This window comes from Mustela lutreola, chromosome 1 (genome assembly GCF_030435805.1).
Source record: "Mustela lutreola isolate mMusLut2 chromosome 1, mMusLut2.pri, whole genome shotgun sequence".
NCBI lineage: Eukaryota > Metazoa > Chordata > Mammalia > Carnivora > Mustelidae > Mustela > Mustela lutreola.
This window is the reverse complement of record NC_081290.1, coordinates 85,455,246-85,475,628: the sequence shown is the minus strand read 5'-3', so window position 1 is coordinate 85,475,628 and position 20,383 is coordinate 85,455,246. Positions and strand designations below refer to the sequence as shown.

Below are 20,383 nucleotides of genomic sequence, written 5' to 3'. Positions count from 1 at the left end.
CAACCTTTCATGGCAATACAGTGTTTTATTGTTGTTAAGAAATGAAAGCACTTAAGAGACTAAACACATAAATAATAATACATGTTGAATTTTCTCTTTCCTAATGACTGAATTTAGCTCTCAACTTGAAATTTTGAAAAAGCGTATGTATGTATGTCCTATCAAATGAAATGATATAGTTAGTTCAATAAGAGAAGGAACATAGAATGTCAGACTTTCTGTTGAAATTAAATTAGAAGTTCTGCTATGTAATCTTAGTATATATAGGCTTTAGCATAGATTTACTAAATAAAACCTTGTTGTTAGAAGCTTGTATAGCACATAAAATGTGTCAATCTCATTGAATTAAATGAATTCTGTAATAGTCGACTTGAACTGAACAGTGACCATGTGAAACTATTGCCAAACATTTAAAATATAAATTCGATTATTTATTGGAGCCATGGTTTTGATCTATTTTCTCATGATGTTTTTCTTTAATGAATGTTGTGCTCGAGTTTCAAATTTCATATCAAGTCCCAGAATATTCCTTTTTACACACCACCCGATGTGGTGACAGCAAGCTGTCCCCTAGCATAAAGCCTCTCACTGCACTGAGGGCAGACCTCTACTTCGCACAGTCTCCTCTCAGGCAGGAAAGGTGGAGTTTTCCTTTGCCAGGGTCAAAGGAAATGACTGGCCAGGCCTGATGGTTGTACTGATCATTGTGGGGATTTCAGCTTGGTTCATTTGCTTTCAACTTCAAGCCCTCACTTGAGCGTGCATACAGAAAATGAAGTGGTAGGTCTCAGCATCTTGTTTTCACTCTGATGAATAAAAGTTGTTTTGAGTGTAGATTAAACTTTTCCCCCCAGTGAATTTCAGTAGCACATACACAGTATAAAGTAGAGCATCATGGGGGTGCCTGGGTGGCTCAGTGTGTTAAGCCTCTGCCTCCAGCTCAGGTCCTGATCTGGGATTGAGCCCCGCATCGGGCTCTCTACTCAGCAGGGAGCCTGCTTCCTCCTCTCTCTCTCTCTGCCTGCCTCTCTGCCTACTTGTGATCACTGTCAAATAAATAAAAATAATTAAAAATCTTAAAAAAAAAAAAAAGTAGAGCATCATGTAGTAAAGTGCTCTTTGAGTGACCTCATAATGACCTATTAAGGGTAATGCACATTTGAAAGAGCTTAGTTATTCCTTCAGGTTTACTCATGATTTGTGTGGTGTTTTGTGTAGCTGTTTCTGAAGTAGTGATGTGTGTTGATTACATTCCAGTCTCCCAAGTGGGAGATTTTCTGAACAAAACATACATATTTGTCTAAAGCTCTTTTAAGTTATCATTTTGAGTATGAAGTTATTGAGTTACCATCCAATAGGATTTCATATCATAAAATTTATACATGATGGCATGAGAGGCAAACAAAAGCTAGGAAATCAATAGGATTTGGATTGATTCTAAATATCATTGTGATAGAAGGCAACTTTGATCAATGCACTTTTTTTTTGTTTTGTTTTGGCCTATTCTATTGCTTGGGGTCCTTTGTTTATGGAATTATACACTAAAAAAGAATGATGTTGCCTTCCAAAGCAATTGCTCTTATTGACAGCTCTATAATTTTTCATTTTCTGTTAAGAAGTATTATCATTAAAGAGGACTAATATGCAAAGGAAATCAAGGTGAGGTGAACTGATTAGCAGATTTTTTCTTTTTTTTATTATTTTCAATTAGTGAACATATAATACATCATTAGTTTTTGATGTAGTGTTCAACAATTCATTAGTTATGTATAACACCCAGTGCTCATCACAACACATGATCAATGTACTCTTTTTTTAAAAAGATTTTATTTATTTATTTGACACAGAGAGAGAGAGAGATCACAAGTAGGCAGAGAGGCAGGTAAAGAGAGGTGGGGGTCGGGGAAGCAGGCCCCCTGCCGAGCAGAGAGCCCTATGTGGAGCTCCATCACAGGACCCTGAGATCATGACCTGAGCCGAAGGCAGAGGCTTAACCCACTCAGCCACCCAGGCACCCCTCAATGTACTCTTTTATACTAGTAACATATCTACTGTATTAAATTTGCTGAACGTATGCAAATAAGTTTTTTTTTTTTCTGATAAAAATGCAAAAATAACCTGGGTTGTTTTTTTTTTTTTTTTAAATGGAAATCTCTCTATGGTAAAAAGTATATGCTAGGCATACATAAGTTGTAAGAATGGAAATCAAAATCTCAGAGTTTAAAAGGCACTAATTCACTGAACAGTATAAATGATCTTTGGTAACATGAAGAGATTCTCACTGACGAATTCCTGTAATATGCACATTTATTGAAGAAATCAGAGCAACAAAATTCTGTTGTTGAAATATTTTTTTTTTTTTTTTATTGGCGGGACTGTTAGTTAAATAAGAGGTGTATTGAAAAGCAATCTTTACGGGATTGTCACATCTTTGGAAACCATATGTATGAACTCTAAGCATCATTTTTGGTGTAATGTTCTGTCACAGTTTATGTGGTCTAGGTAATAATATTACTTGAGAAACTTAATTTGGGGGTATCAGTTTCACAAAAGTAAAAAGACAATAATGTAAGTATTTTTGCCACTAAAAAAGCAACTAATCACATATTGTATGTCTTGATGCATCTTTTACTATTTTAAAATTTTGTGTACTTCATGTCTATCTCACCAACCATTTAGATTTTAGTCATTTCTGAAAAATGAATATCTATGATTGCATCTTTTAAGAAAAAGAAACAAATTTTTAGACATTTTTAAAGCAGTAACTTTTATTGATATCTATAGAGAATTTATCTAGTTCCCTTACTTATTATATATTCCTACCACTTCCCTACTCAATGATTAGTAGTTTTCAGTGGCATTGTTAAAGCAAACCTTCACAGATTATTTTCCCTTATTGTGAATAAGAAAAAACTTAAAAATGAAAAAAAAAACTGTACATAAAATAGTATTTGTAGAGTAGATATCAAATCTAAATTTCTTCAAAGTCATTTTCTTATTGATATCAAATGCATATTTTGTTTGAAAGCTCATTGTCTTCATGCATAGATTAGAAGCTTTGGTCTAAGATATTCAGCTTGCACTCTAGCTCTGGCTCTGGCTCTTTCCACACACAGATCTCTGGAAAAAAATCACTGGGCTCGAGATAAGAGGCTGGCCATTGCTTTTCTTAGATAAATGACTTGACATTTCAATGCCTTAATTTTGATTCTGTGTAAAATAAAAGAGATGGACTTGATGATATTTAATGTTCCTCCTCAAATTTTAATACATCCACCTGCAAATATATGGATTTCTGAGCTTTTAGTGTACTATAAACTCTATAGTTCCCAAAAGGAAAAAGAAATGGGTTGTTTTTCATTCTTATTTATTGAGAACTATTTTATGTAGTTTGTAAGAAGGTTTGAATTAAAAAAAAATGTTTTAGATATGTGTTCATCCTTATTCACTAAGAACCACTTTATTTAGCTTGCAGAGATGTTATGAATTTAAGAACATGCTTTCAATTGTGGTTGATTAAATGACCACAATGAAATTACTGATTTATTAACTGGGGGATCAGTTCATAATGGACCCTGATATTGTAGTCAATTCCTTAACCTTGTCTATAACATATTACCTTTGTAATTTCAATTTAAATCAGTGATATGCCATGTTTTATAGTTAGAGCTACATGTATGACTGATCTGATAATTGATATTGCTAATTAATGATTACTTATTGAGTATGCTGATTTATTCACTTAAAAATTAAAAATTAATCCCCAAGATATAATATCATTCTTGATTCACTGCAGAATAAAATGACAGACTACATATTACAGAAAAAGGTTGATATAGAAGCTTTGTACTCATTTCATAGCAACTATTTACACAGTTTATAAATAATGAAATTTTTTCTTTTTAAATATCTATTTAACAATTCAGCAGCCAGAATATCAAGTACTCTTCCTTCAGCATAAAAAGTTTGGTAAAAATACTTAAAGCCACATTTTTAAAATTTAAATTTTACCTTTATTAAACCAACAAAAGACAGTCTGTTTTTAAATTAATTGGTCATTAGCCCCCTTAATCTCAATCATGTTTTTGTTTCTAAATATAATCATTCATTTAGCAGGGTTTCACTGCCTAAGGATCAGGTGTCTCAGCCAAGAAAGTCATTATTCTGCAGGTCTTTAGAGGTGGTGGTATTGGACAATACCTATGGCTCAACCATTAGCTGCAGCTGATGTTTTGTTATGAATAAGTCAACCACAAAGTTACCAACTGCCCTTGTAATTGTAGCAGGTGAAACCACATATGTTTTTGAAGCATCAACTACCTAAGCACAAAGGTCAATATTTGATAGGTGGCATAAATGTGCAAGTGCCTTATCTTCATGGTGTAATGTTTCTTTAACCTTGAAGAGTAAATTTTCACAAACTTTCAGAATAGATACCTTGGAAATGCCCCCTGGACTTAAATTATGGAAGCTGTTGGCAGTTTCTGTTTTGTTTTTATTTTAAATATAGCCACTTGTGAAGAAAGTTTTGGAGTTCAAAATGTGGACAAAATGTGAACAAAATGTGTTATTTTATTTATTTTATTTTAATTTTGAAAGATGATTATTTTATTTTAATTTTGAAAAATGAATATTTAAGTGCAATTATTTTATTTCAAGTCTAAACAATTGAAAGATAAACATAAAACACTGAGTGGCAGTGCTAGGACTAAAAACTTAGCTGTGCAGTAGTTTTTGATTTGTCTCTTTAAGAGAAGAATGCATTTTTCAACATATACATTTCTTAGCTTAGGAACTATATTGTAGACTATTTTAAAATCTTAGAATTTTAAAACGAACTACTAATAGCCCTTGTCTGTATTATGAAAGTGATCTCATTTGTACAGAAAGAAATCTTTAAAAATTTTAAAGTCTTAATTTTTTTTTTTTTAAGATTTTTTTATTTATTTACTTGAGAGAGAGACAGTGAGAGAGGAGAAGGTCAGAGAGAGAAGCAGACTCCCCATGGAGCTGGGAGCCCGATGCGGGACTTGATCCCGGGACTCCAGGATCATGACCTGAGCCCAGGGCAGTCGTCCAACCAACTGAGCCACCCAGGCGTCCCAAAGTCTTAATTCTTGTTTCCAGATATCTTTTCTAAACTATTAATGTTTCACTCCTGTGTTTTATATTTATATGATACCATATATCCTATGATAAATGATATGCAAACAATTCATATCAAATCTTAGTCTAAAGAAAGCATTATAATGGAATAAGACTTTTAGGTTAGTAGCGGATCTAAGAGCTAGCCAAGCACATGTTAGGCTCTGGAGTCATCGGGAAGGTGGTAACTGGCAAGGGCAAAATGTAAGGCAATTCAAAGAATTATCCATGGTGTGGGAGACAAACTTTTTGAGATCAAGATGTCGACAATATTTCTATTATCAAACCCCATTCCTTTCCTGCAAGGGATGAGAACTGTCTTGTTTTCTTCTGTAGTTTTAGTGATTAATATATGCCTGTTGTGTGATAGATTCTAAAATATTGAATGAATAAATACTGGAATCAGTGAGAACCTCATCACAAACAGGGTCCATGCTCCTGAAATTCTTGGTAGGTAGAAACATGGCACAGAGGAGCAGGAGAAGTGAAGGGATTGCAGGATGACACCTACCTGTGCTAAGGAGTTCATATCTCCTTTTCTACATAATTCATTACCCTGGTCTATTGGGAGAACTGAGAAAAGTCATGCTAAATAGTTTTTGAGGATATCTGAGGAATTGTGGAATAAAAAAGAGATACAGAGCAATTAAGAGAAATATCTATATTTCTGTCCCCCAAGAAAGATATAGGAAGTTCTTAACTTTTTAATTGGTAAGTTGACACTGATTTTAGGAAAAAGGATAGCCTGACATTAAATGAATAACAATGGGGTATCCAAAAAATAACATTTGCATATAGCAGATGCAATGATGAAATATTCTAAATCTGTTTTTATTATTGGTTGACTATAGATACATTCAGAAATGTTTAGTTTTGGACTCATTAGTATTAAACTAAATTTATTCTTTCTAATAAAATAGGAAAGCTCAGGGGCACCTGGCACAGTTGGGTAAGTAAGTGTCTGCCTTCAGCTCAGGTCATGATCCCAGGGTCCTGGGATTAAGCCAGGGGTCCAGCTCCCTGCTCAACGGGGAATCTGTCCCTCCCTCTCCATCTGCCTGTTCCCCAGCTCATGCTCTTTCTCACTCTCTTAAAGAGATAAATAAAATGTTTGAATAAAATAAAGTAAAATAAAATAAAATAGGAAAACCATTTCTATACCTGAAATAATGAAATTAGCCAAAATCTCATAGAGCATACATGATCAGAGACTTCAAGAGCTGTATTTAAGAATCAATATAATAGTCTTCTTTTCTATTATTCTATTTTTTCTTAAATTCTGACAGAGAGGGGCACTTGGGTGGCTCAGTTGGTTGAGCGATTGCCTTTGGCTTGGGTCATGATACTGGGAGTCCTGGGATCAAGTCCCACATGGGGCTCCCTGCTCAACAGGGAGTCTGCTTCTCCTGCTGACCTTTCTCCACTCATGTTTTCTCTCTTTCTCTCTCTCTCTCTCTCTCATTCTCTCTCTCTCCAATAAATAAATAAAATCTTAAAAAAAAAATTCTGACAGAGAGATTTATTGACTGACCCACGATTGTATGGCTAGTTAGTTCATATGTAAGTGATTCAGATTTCCAGTCAGAAATAATATGTGCATTTGGTTGTGACATATTTTTCAAATGATTCGTTGGTTTATTGAATATACACACTTAGACATGAGAGACAGTTTTGCATGGCAGTAGAGAAAACTTACTTTCCAGCTCTGTGTCAATGGGCAATTACTTAACCTCTTTACTTTTGTTAACTAGTTTCTCTTCTGGGAACATAATGATATTTTCCTCATAGGGCTCTTTAGAGAACTTTTAAAGTGTGTGTATGTGTATGTATATGTATGTATGTACACACACATATAACCTAAAACTATGTCTAGCATTTAGTATATTAGTTACTTTGTTATAATTATTAAAATACAGAAGGGGCTTGTTCAATTCATGCACTCACCATTTTTAATGAGGTAACTTTCTAGAATACCCAGCATGTTTCTAGTGCATGGTACTATTTCCCAATGCATCTTTGATGTCATATTTAATTGGTACCAATATGGATTTCCCTTATCTCAACTAGTGTTCTTTCTTAAGCACATACACATGCACACACACACCACAACTCATACACTTTGATAAACACACACATTCATATTCACATTCTCTCACAAATACACTTATAAAATATCTTTCTCTCTCTTTCACACACACACACGAGCATAAACAAGGTTGGCATGTTGGTTTCCAATTAGACCAAATCATAAAACTACAGATGAAAGACAATTTAGAATTGAGAAAAAAATCTATTAAGCTAAAATGTCGGAGTTGAATAATGAGGTATTTCCATCCATTATCTCTTATTCTTCATTTATTTTTCTACTGTGTTTTAAGGATTGTGCACACATATATGAAAATTCAGGCATCTATAATATGAAGATAATTATTAATTTCTAAAAGCATTAATGGTTATACTTTTGGATGACCATTGGTCATTGATTCTTAAATCCATATTTTTCAAGCTTTTGAAAAAATATATATCTATATATATATCAAAGCTCCTCCTACATGAAAACTTCATATGCATTCAGTATGTTCCAGAGATGAGATTATAAGTTTGACTTTGGGTTGTAGGACCTGGAATTCTGGTTTATAAAATCCTTTTCCTCAAAGTCTCTCCCTAGTTCTAAGGAACTCCTAGGTTTGTGCTCACACCTTTAAAACCAAGATTAACTTTTTATCAAACACTTCCCTACTATTAAGAGGTGGAATTAGAGGTATCATAATTCTTTAGTACTTAATTTTATATATTGTTTTCTGGGTTTTTCTTTTTATCATTTGCTCATCCACTTATTAGTCTAGCTATGTTATCGTTCCCATCCATTCCCTGTCAGAGAATTATGACAGTCCTACCTCTTGCTTCCCCCTCAACCCCACTCCACCTCCTCCCAGAAAAGAAGAAACCAGAATTCTTTTACTCTCTTCTCTTTCCTCATATTCGTCTGCATTGCTCTGAGATCTGATGGAGTTTTTACAGTTTAACTATAAAATATAACATTTCATCCCATGAGAAAAATGTCTTAGTTATATCCTAGCTAAATGGCTGGATGGTTTTTCTCCATGACTTAATTTTGTGGCCCAACTGGGGAAACTTACAATTTTATTAGCAGCTGTCTTCCCTTTTCTCATCAGATATACAGCTTTTAGCACCTAACTCAAAAGAGAAAACACATGGTTTGAAGTTCATATTTAGACTTCACAAACCCTTCCTTCTAAACAATTTTTCTGAGGCAGAGAAGCAAACAAATAACTCTGACTAGGATCTTTCAAACAAAACTGTTAATATTTGCAGTCTATATAAACAGTCCATTTGTTTAGCTGTAGTCACATTTAGAAGTCCTGATACGAGGGGAACTAGAAAGAAAAGAAGATGCACGTATTTTCCCCCATGAGTTGGGAGTTCACTTTAAAAAGGAAAATGGTGAGAGTCTCTTAAAACTAAATGTGAATGTCTTTATTTCTCCCAGACATTGCTAATATGTAAACATTTCATGAAGAAATTCTACACCCCCTCATTTGTGTGTCTGGTGACATTTAATGGTTGAATGGCAGGTGGTCCTAAGTCTGTGCAGTTCTTCCATGGTGCACAAATCTGGGGATTAAAGCAACAGTTAATCAGTGGGCCTTTTCTTGTATAAACTCCAAGGCACCCCTGTAAAGTCAGTTACTATCAATAAGTCAAATGATTTTTACTTGGATTTTATAGTTTTTGTGAAGATTTCACAGCTTCCTTTAGGATACTTTCTGTTATTTGGATGTTATATAAAGGTTCTGATTCCTTTTGGAAGGCTTAGCTGGCCAGTGGGATCCTGGTATACATCTTAACTGGTACCTTGCAGGCATGTGGGACACTCCTCTGTTTCTTTCTCTCCTGGTAGGTTGAAATAACACTTCAGGATATCAATGACAATCCGCCAGTATTTCCAACAGACATGATGGATCTTACCGTGGAGGAGAACATTGGAGATGGCTCTAAAATTATGCAGCTGACAGCGATGGATGCTGATGAGGTAACTCAGAGCCTGAATTTGTTTTGAAACCTAACATTCCAGGGATCTATTGAATTTCTACTATACATTGACCACTTTTGGGATCCAATAATCAAGGTTAAGCATTGTATGTATGCTCTTTTCCAAAGAATGTTAATTGTTGAAATGTGATATAAGAGGGCTAAGATAGAGATTATCGAGAGGTAATTTTGCTTTGATCAGCAGTTTATTCAGTTAATTGCTGGTTGCATTTAGGTTTCTTAGTCAAATTATTTTCTCAAATAATAAAAAATATCTACAGATATAACCTTGTATTTATGTCTTTATCATTCCAATTTGCTCTCATAGCAGCTAAAGATTGCTGTTTTAATTTGCATTTGGAAAAAACAGGTTATTTAAAATTAAAATATTTTAAAGTCTATGCTATAGTTTTTCACTTAAATTGCATATATCCGTAAAACAAAATAAATGATTTAAGAACAGCCTTATACATTTTAAGGAAATTATCTAGGTAAGCTAATAATTTTTCAAATCTGTTAATAAACAGAAATTTCTTGGGGCGCCTGGGAGTCTCAGTCAGTTAAGCATCTCACGCAGTTTGGGCTCAGGTCATGATCTCAGGGTCCTAAGATAAAGCCCCACATTGGGCTCTGTGCTCAGTGCAGAGTCTGCTTGAGATTCTTTCTCCGTTCCCTTTTACTTCTCCCTGAAACCCCCACCTCAAATAAATATCTTTTAAAAAGGAAACAGAAATTTCTTACTAATGGTGAATGTGAAATTTGGGGCACAATTTAGATTACTATCTTCTGTATTTGTATTTCAAATTTAGCTATTTAATCACAGTGTTCTAAATGGCTAACGATTTATATTATTTGCAGTTTATGATTTTTCTGTGAAAAAAAGCCCATTACCTGTTTTTTTTTTTTTCCCTTCTTGCTAGGTAAAGGAATTAATTAATGTTATGTAATTATGAAAACAAGGATAACTTTCTCCGACACCAGTATCCCCTCCACATAAAGCTAAGCCCAACACACATCAGATGATTTAATTTTTTAAATTTCCCTCCCTTAACAATGGTGTGAGAGATACTGATGATGGCATTATCTTTCCAGGCAAATGCCAGAGTAAAGGTAAGAAAGAGAAGAAGAGAGGGTTTTATGTTTAGTTAGAGTGTGAAGTCTTGATCTGGCACCTTAGGAAGAAGATATCTGCCTTGATGTCTGCTACTTCTCTTTCTAGTCAGTTTGACTTGGAGGTTTCCAGCATTTGTACAGGAACAGATCTCAAATGGAGTTTTCTCTAACTGTGAGATATTATTCCACAAGTCCCTGGAGTTTGGCTGCCATCTGAGTAGTGAGAAGGACATGGTACAGTCTTTGCCAAGGAAATTGAAGGGACATCTTTGTTCTTAGCAATTCCGAATCAGAGGGATGAGAGAAAATTGGAAATGTTACTTTGGTGAGTTGTGGTCAGATATTAGAGAAAGCTAGAATTCTGGATCTAGTCCAATGTATAGGTATGTAACAAAACATCAAAGACAATTAACAGATTTAGGATCTAGTATCTAAAAAGGTACAACATAATTCTTTCTACAATTACTCCCATTTTAAAAAGATAATTGTAGTAAAACTAATTTGTTTGCATTATTTACAAAAGTCATTATTTACAATTTCTTATGTAAGTGTAATAAAAATAGTGACTGACTAAGGTTATAAGAACCTTGCTGAATCCTTAGAAACAAGGTTCCATGTCAGTTTTTCCAAGGGGCTTTTTTGGCTCCATAAAATCAACCTTAGTTCCTTAAAATTGTTCGATCATATGTGAATCTACACAGATCTTTCTCAAATATGACATTTCAATCAAGTCTTGGTAATATAACCAGTATTTCCAATTGTCCTGTTGAAGGAGAATGGATTCTCATTGAATTTGTGCAAATAACTATATTGCCATGAAACAGCTATATTACCAGAAAAAATAGTTTCTGAATTCTGGAGGGATCAGGTAGGGAGAAAAAGCAAATGCTTTATCTTTGTTTACAAAGGTATACTTTACCAATCTTCTATAAGTCATAACAAATAGAAATAGAAAAGTAGAAAAGAAAAAAAAAAGTTCCTTACATCTGGTAAAACAAAACATTAAAAACCAGCAGTGTTTTAAACAAGTCAAACAAAATTATAATCATCCTCCTTAGTTCAGTTAGTCGTATGTAATTAATGCTTGTCCTACTTGTATCCATTTTTTTTTATTAGCTCTGGAAATTCTTACTCCATTTAGTTTTGTTTTGTTCTGTTTAAAGATATTTATTTATTTATTTATTTATTATTTATTTGTTTGACAGAGAGAGAGAGCACAAATGGAGGGAGCAGCAGGCAGAGGGAGAGGGAGAAGCAAGTTCCCCACTGAGCAGGGACTCTGATGGAGCAGTGCTCCATCCCAGGAACCTGGGATCATTACCTGAGCCAAAGGCAGTGCTTAATGGACTAAGCCACTCAGGCATCCCTTGTTTTGTTTTTATTTGAAAGTTATCAGAAACCTGTATTTTGGAGTATTTTCCATGAGTCTTCTTGAAGATGAAACATTTTTGCCAAATATCAGAATGAAACAACTGCCTATAAATGACAAAAGACTTAAAAATAGCCACAGTTAAAAATCTGATGAGATTTCACTACAATTTGCAAGGAAATGTGTGTAAAATGTTACATATCATTTTAAGATAATAACTGGAATTATGACTGAAAACATTGTGCCACAACATATCAGATTTCCAGGAGTTCTACACTATTTCTGGAACACTTATAACTTATCCCTATACAACATAAAAATGCCTTCATATTATTTCTTATTTGGCAATGTTTTCCACATAATTTAAAATATCAAAAAAACTTAATTATCTTTAATGACTTAATATTTTTATAAGGAGAAAGACCAAATGTTTTGAGATGTTTCAGGGACCCTCTTAAAATCAAAGTTAATTCAAGTCAAAAAAACTTCATTTAGAATTTGTTTTTTAGGAAGGTTGTCAAAAAATATCAAAAGGCTTTAAGATCATAAGTCACTACGGGCATTTAAGACCATAAATCATTATGAAACAATATTCAGTTATCTATTTAACCACAGTGACAATTAAAGACTTCATAGGCAGGGTGCCTGGGTGTCTCAGTGGGTTAAGCTCAGCAGGGAGCCTGCTTCCTCCTCTCTGTCTCTCTAGAAACATGTACTTTCATGGACTATCTTTAGTGTCCCTATAAAAGGAAGCTAAAAGTACATAAGCTTATGTTCAATAACATGTTTCAATATTTCATTTTATTTGGAAATGATCTGGATATTCAATGGATATAACTTGACTCATCACTTAACATAACCTAGCAAAACTTTAAGGCTTTAGTTTACCAAAAAGATTTGAGGAAACTAAAAAGTTTACCTAAAACTTCATATACTAATATTTATTTATTGTTGTTAACAATTATATTTGGATTACTTATGAAAATTTCAAAATGACAAGTTATTTTTATTGCTGACAAATTTTATAACAGGGATAGCATAAACTTTATTTGATTAATAAATCCAGGTAAAATAAAAGTTGTATGACTGCATTATAGTCAATGCTGAAAACTCTAGCGACATGTATATTTTAATTAGGACAAAAAAGTTGAATCAGCTTTAATATTGAATATTTTCCCAAATTACATGAACCCAAAAAGCATTTGGGTTAGTTTGCATTATATTTTTGAGAAGTTTTATGAATATTAAATTTATATAAGTTCATATTTTTTAAGCCAATTAAATATTGCTCTTCCACAAATTAATTTTAGTAATACCATCTGGAGGTAAAGGTGGTAGAAGTTTCTACAGCCAGATGGTATTATTAAAATTAATTTTAATATATATTATTAAATATATATTATATACAATATATTTTATATATAACATACATTATATATATAAACTATGTTGTACATAATATATATAATATATATAAACATATAACATATATATAACACATAGATATATATACATATATAAATACTCTTACATAAATATGTGTATATCTGTATATATACATCGACACAGACATAGACATACACACACACACACACACACACCGCGCTTACAGAAATATTTAGAAAGAGAGACATGGAGACACCTGGGTGGCTCAGTTGGTTTAGAAACCGACTCTTGGTTTTAGTTCAGGTCATGATCTCAGGGTTGTAAGATTGAGCCCTGTGTCAGGCCTCATGTTCCGTGTAGAGTCTGCTTGAGATTCTTTCCCTCTTCCTCTCCCAGACTTTCTCCTCTGCCTCCCTCTCTAAAAGAAAGGAAGAAATCTTAAAAAGAAGAGGGACATTATACCTTCTGTATACTCAAGATTTCCCACTAGTGCAAATTCTAAATGACCTTCTTCCACTCATTTTTTTTTTTTTCTGATAAGGATTACCTTCCCAAAGTTCATACATTAACATTTACATCTCAAAGGCACAGTGAAGAATACAAGTTATAAGCTTTTTAAGATAAAAAGGAGATACTTGGGGATCTTGGATGCTTTGGGATGCTTGGGTAAAAAAGAGTAGATGAACTTTCAACTGTTCTAGAGCTGGAGTTTTAGTTTTGCAAAGATTTGTAAGACAAAGACAGTTGCTCTCAATTCCTCAAAGAATTGGGTTGCAACTTAAATGACATCATAGGTTGATTCACCCATAAATCCTTTTACAAGGGCTTTCGAATGTTTTTCTTTCCTTCTGGAGTTATAGTTTTATTTTAGCTTAGGTTAGACAGCTTAAAAAACAAAAAACAAAAAACAAACAAACAAAAAAAAACAAAAAACTTCTACGCTCTGCAATTTAGCCAATTTCTGACCACAGAGCTACTTTGTAGTTTTAGCTGGGAAAAATAGTAAATATTTCTGGCAGTATTGAATAATCCCTTGGACTGAAGAGGTGTCCCCAAAGAGGATGCATAAGATATTTTGTTTACCTCCTTCTACTGGACACTACAGGCAGAGATCTAGGAGAGCTGACTCTGGCAAGAATCCTCATTCTTAGCTAGCTTCCACCAGTTTTTTCAGGATCCCATCTGTACCTCTGGTATTTACCAGAATTTGGCTAGGTTTTTCATTATTTTTAACTTTAGTTTCCCCTTGGTTGTTTGAGCATAACAGCAGTTTACCAGAAAATCCCTTAGAGTCCCATCAATTTTGGGAGATCCCCAACAGCAACGAGCCCTTCTTCAAGAGTCGACGTGTAGTGTCTGTAAGGCCATTAACTTGGCAGAATTTTTGCTTACAGTCATATAAAGGGAATTCAGACAGAGGATTACTAGAGTACTCAAATAGAGGATAGAAGGAAGCAGTAAGATTTACATCAGCTTTATATTTTTGTTTGCTTGTTAGTTTTTAAGTGCCTTTTAAACTTGAGTTTTTCAGTAGCTTTTTGAACACATCTTTTATTGAAGGTATTTTGGAATTTTGAAGACTTTCAGAGGTTTTTTTGTATGCCAGTTAAAATAGGTATTCCATTCTGTTTCTTTGATTTGAGAGTCCTTGCTTTTAAAGGACTTCTTACATCATCTTACCTTATTGGAACATGCCTCATAATGGCCACTGCAATTCTAGGTTATAATTACTTTGAAGGCTAGCAGCAGTTTGGGAGAACCCTAGCCACAAATGAGGTTTAACCCACTTTTCTGTCCAGCCATAACTAGCTGCTAATTGAATGTGACTCACTTATGCTTAGCCATATTTTGGGGCCCACAAGCTGACTGTTACCAAACCAAGTTCTCAGGACACAAAACAAGCTTAGGAAGATTTTCTATTTTTGTAAATATTTATTTCTTCCAGGACTACAATTCTTAGACATTAAAAACCAGGTATGTAGGAAGGTAGCAGAAATTCTTTATATTTTAAGCAACCCATTTTTATTAAAATTACCTTTTTCAGCTAAGGCTTTGGGTCTTTTAGAACCAAACTGATACCTAGAAGGGATATGCATCTGGGTTGATGACTGGACAGTGTATCACAGGCTACCTCACTGCATTGAAATTTGCTTGAGATTGGCAGGTGACCTACTGTTAGTTTCACTCATACCATGACCAATTTATTCTATTACAAGGGTCTTTGATTTAGGTGGTAAGCATCACAACAGCTTTTAAGTGTTTGACGAATGCCCACCAATTTGTGCAGCTTTTTGGGCCCGAGATTTCTGTTAGCAATAGTCTTTATCTACATAAAACAAGACTGTGCCTCTTAACATGCCAGCATCAACCAGAAGATCTTATTGCAGACTGGCCAAGAGAGGGCTGTGTGCACCACCATAACTCCAGTAATTGGGCACTGCAGATTGTGAGTGAGGTAAGGGATTCTAGTCTACTGGGGGATTGAAGACTAAACCAAGATCTAGGGACTGAGGTTCTGGATGGAAGCCTCTGCCTAGCTCAAGCTGACTCAGGAAGTCTTACAGTGGAAAAGCAATTAGGTTGGGAGCTCAACACAAAGAGAGCCGTGCTCAAACCAAGAGTAACTTACCCAGCATCCTCAGAAACAGCTAGAAAGACTGAACTCAGAGGAGTTCCTAGGGTCCTGCACTAGTGTTTCTTGTCCCTGAAGCTATAAGAGGTCTTTTTTTAGTCTTGCCATTGCCACCAAGTCTGTTAAACAACACAATTTCAACTGAGTAAATTAACAAATTGGCTTTATTCAACAATTCATGAATCAGGTAGCATCCCATCTAGCAACAGAAAGGAGCTCTGCCACTCTCTAGAAAAGAAAGGTTTTTAAAGCAAAAGTGAGTAGAGAAGTGAAATTATTAGCAAAATATATTTTTTAGATAAGGTCACCTTGTTAGGGTGAACAGAAAGGGTCTATTGAGTAGATTATCTCACTAATATTGACCAAATAATTCTATGTTGACTGGTTAAAAGTTACATTCCTCAGAGTTCAAGCTGTAATTAAATTAGGTTTTAAATCTTGTTTTGTTGACATGGGGCTTAGCACAAGGGACTCCATTTTGGGCCAATCTCCTTTTTAACAATTGAGAATGCTCTACTAGGAATTTACCAAAAGAATACAAAAATACTGTTCTGAAGGGAAACATGCATCCCAATGTTTATAGCAACATTATCAACAATAGCCAAACTATGGAAAGAGCTCAAATATCCATTGACTGATGAATATCCATTGACAGATGAAAAAAATATATATATATATTTATATATATGATACATGAATATATGAAATATGTATATGTGTAGAATATATTATATTTATATTACATACTATATTTATTATATCATGTATAATATGATATACAGTATTATAAATATATTTATAATATATATTATACCTACATACATATATATGAAATATATACATATTTCATATATATGAAATATTTACATATTTCATATATATATGATGAATGCATAAAGCAGTTGTGGCTTATTCTATATAAGAATATATATATGGGGACGCCTGGGTGTCTCAGTTGGTTAAACAGCCGCCTTCGGCTCAGGTCATGATCCCAGCGTCCTGGGATCAAGTCCCACATCGGGCTCCTTGCTCGGCAGGGAGCCTGCTTCTCCCTCTGTCTCTGCCTACTGTTCTGTCTGCCTGTGCTCGCTCTCTCTCCCTCTCTCTCTCTCTGACAAATAAAAATAAAATCTAAAAAAAAAAGAATATATATACGTGTGTATATATATGGATATATATGTATTTCTGTACATACATATATAGTAGAATATTACTATATTATGTAGTATAATAGATATTATGTGTATAATAGAATATTATTACTCTATTTTATATATGCATATATATAAAAATAGAAATAGAATATTACTCAGCCATAAAAAATGAAGTCTTGCCATTTGTAATGACATGGATAGAGATAGAGAATATTATGCTAAGCAAAATAAGTCATTCAGAGAAAGACAAATACTTTGATTTCACTCATATGTGGAATGGAAGAAACAAAACAAATGGTCATAAAGGAAAGAGAGAAAGGAAAACCAAAAAACAACCCTTACCTTTAGAGAACAAACTGAGGGTTACCAGAGAGGAGGGAGTAAGTGGGATGTTAAATAAATAAAATAAGTATTTATTTTATGTTATGTTAATATGTATGTTATGTTAAGTATGTATAAGTATAGTAATAAAGTATAATAAAATAAATATGTATGTTATGTTAATAAGTATGTTAAATAAGTAAGATAGGGTAATGGGGATTAAGGAGCACACTTGTGATGAGCACTGGGCACTGTATAGAAGTGCTGAATCACTAAATTGTACACCTGAAAGTAATATTACACTGTATGTTAACTAACTGGAATTTAAATAAAAACCAAAAAAGAAAAAAACAAAAAACAAAATGAAACAAAAAGTGAAAAGAAAAAAAAAAATTAAAAAAAGAAAAACAGGGGCGCCTGGGTGGCTCAGTGGTTTAAGCCTCTGCCTTCGGCTCAGGTCATGATCTCGGGATCCTGGGATCGTGCCCCACATCGGGCTCTCTGCTCAGCGGAGAGCCTGCTTCCCCCCTCTCTCCCTCTCTGCCTACTTGTGATCTCTCTCTGTCTATCAAATAAATAAATAAATAAAAATCTAAAAAAAAAAAAAAAAGAAAAACAGTAAAAAAAAAAAGAAAGGGGAAAAAAAGCACCTATTCAATTGATATAAGACAATTCACATTAAAGAATTTTAACTGTAGTGACTCATTGGTTATACTTGCTGTAGGAATAGGACAAATAAACCTCCTTTTTAAGTGGTTTATTCAGAGTGAAGCAATAATCATCTTAATTATACTAAATATATATTCTGATGGAATATACTCTTCTTTTCAGAACTGATATTTGAAAGAGATGCCAATACTATGATGTTGATACTATTAGAATTTTATATCCCTCTCGATTTTTTTTAAGTCAATGCAAGTAAGGGTTACTACAAATACAGTGCTGCCTGCATGTTTATGTTTCTCTACTTTTTTGTGTGTGTTGGTATGTGTGCACATAATTGCATTGCCTCCCAGTTTATCTTGTGAGATACATTTATCTTTACAATGAGATCTGAGGAAGGCTGGAAAGATCCTTATGTGTCTAAGTATGTATATCAACATTGTTTTAGTGCACTTTGTTTTATTTCTATTGAGCTTCATTTTATAAGTTTTAAAGTAAGTCTAAGTAACCACACAGGTGTTATCACTTAGACTTCCTGATATAAAAAACTACTGAAATATAAGATGGTGATATATAGGATATGCAAGAAGAGCATTTGGTATGAGACGAGGTGTGGAGTTAAAGGGAAAGGAAAGTGTAAGGTTGTGCAGAAGAAATAGACCAGGGAAATGGAGGAAGGGTTGTTTGAAATTCAGGTGGAGGTAGGGATGCTGACAATTTGTACAAAGTGTGACTGCCCGAAGGCATAAAAATCACTGAAAGGAGGACATTTTTGTAAAACTGCTTTTGAATTATTATTTTTTTAAAATTAAGCTCGTGAAGTTGCTGTCCTTCTTGAATACACTTTCTCTTAAAAATTTTAGTTGCTCTTAAATTATCACTATTTCAACTCAGGACGTGAGGAATCAACATTTCTTTGGCCCTATGCCCAATGGAATGCATACCTCAGCTTTCTATGGCATTCAGAATCATTAGCTGTTTCCTTTTTTGAGTAGCTTACAATGAATTAGTATTAATGCTTTTAGATAAACCTTCATCTTATTTTCTACTCTGTCTTCAGCTTTTTACCTTTTAGTTGATTTTTTTTTTTTTTTTTTTTTTTTAAGAAAGAGGAATGGGGGAGGGGAAGAAGGAGAAGGAGAGAATCTCAAGCCGGCTGCATACCCAGGCCAGAGTCAATGTGGGACTTGATCTCACGACCCTGAGATCATTACCTGAACTGAAGTCAAGAGGCAGATGTTTAATGGACTGAGCCATCCAAGTGCCCCTCTTATTTGAATTTAGAAAAACAACAAATATATATAGACACACACATATATATTTGTACATACATATATGTATGTATATGTGTGTGTCTATATATATATACATATATATATTTGTACATACATATATGCATAAATTTGAAATGTTTTCTCTCTTACTAAGTAAGTCATGGCTTTTTTTTTTCTTCGTCTAATTTGAATAAGACTCAATATTGAATGCAAGTGTTTTTTTTTACTTTGCAGGCAGCATTAAATTTTTCCACGACTATCCGGTGGACTGGTTTTAAAAAATTAATAGAATTATTTAAAACACTAATAAATTGTAGTTATTAGTAAATTATGCATCCATACATTCTTTATTATTTATACTCTTTTTCTCAATTACTAAATCAAACATAAAAATATTAGTATGTTAGAGAAATTCTAGTAAGGCACTGGAGAATAATGCCTTGGTAAAGGAATCAGTTTTAGGAAGCAACATGTACATGTTGAACTTAATTTAAATATCATTTGAAACATATGCTGGATCAAGGGACACATCTTTCAGAAGCACATGACTTTGTCAGTCTCTTGTTTCCTTTTATAAACAGAATTATTATGCTTGTAATGGGCCAGGATACTCAAGCTTTGTTTCATGGTACCATACTTGTTTTTGAAAATACTACTTAAGGTTATAAAACGCATTTGCAATTTATAGCTATTTACTTTTAGAATTCCTTCCACGTGCTTTTGTCTCTGTGGTTCCTCAGGAGAGTAGAATATTTTTAACCAGCATTATTTCCACCACACTGCAGCTGAAATACGATATTTGTTTCTTGTGGTATTGCTGATACTGCATATTTTGGATATTAAATAAATAGACTTTTCAAAAGACCTAATTAAATCATTACTCTTGGCCAGACATTTTCAGACATTCACTAGAACTTTAATTCACTGCATCAGCTGATTTTGAATATAAAAAGATTGTTTTATCAACATAATTTGATGCCTTTGCTTCTATTCAGAAGAATTATCATAACTTTAGGAGCATTAATTATGACAGTTATTTTGTAGACAGGACATCTCTAAATTTTCAAACTATTTGTATAATAGCTTTAAATTTGTTTTTGCTTCTTTCCCTTCCCCTAATTTCCAAATACTTGCCACTTTAATAGGTCAAAATTGAATGTAGCTGTTTTCATACCTGGACTGCTTTACTAGAATAATGGAATGCTTAGTGAAACAGAATAAATAGTACAGAATGTGGTCAGATTAGGAGTCTAAAATTCTTATTGAATGTTTT

General features: G+C 33.7%; 1 protein-coding gene across 2 annotated transcripts in view; it reads left to right on the top strand.

Moving 5' to 3' along the window:
• Window positions 1-20,383, top strand: part of FAT4 (FAT atypical cadherin 4) — a 180,332-nt gene that overhangs the window by 68,969 nt on the left and 90,980 nt on the right. For both annotated transcript variants that reach the window (XM_059168924.1, XM_059168929.1), the window contains one exon: window positions 9,068-9,199. In XM_059168924.1, the coding sequence (XP_059024907.1) occupies window positions 9,068-9,199 (132 nt within the window). The remainder of the gene's footprint in view (window positions 1-9,067; window positions 9,200-20,383) is intronic.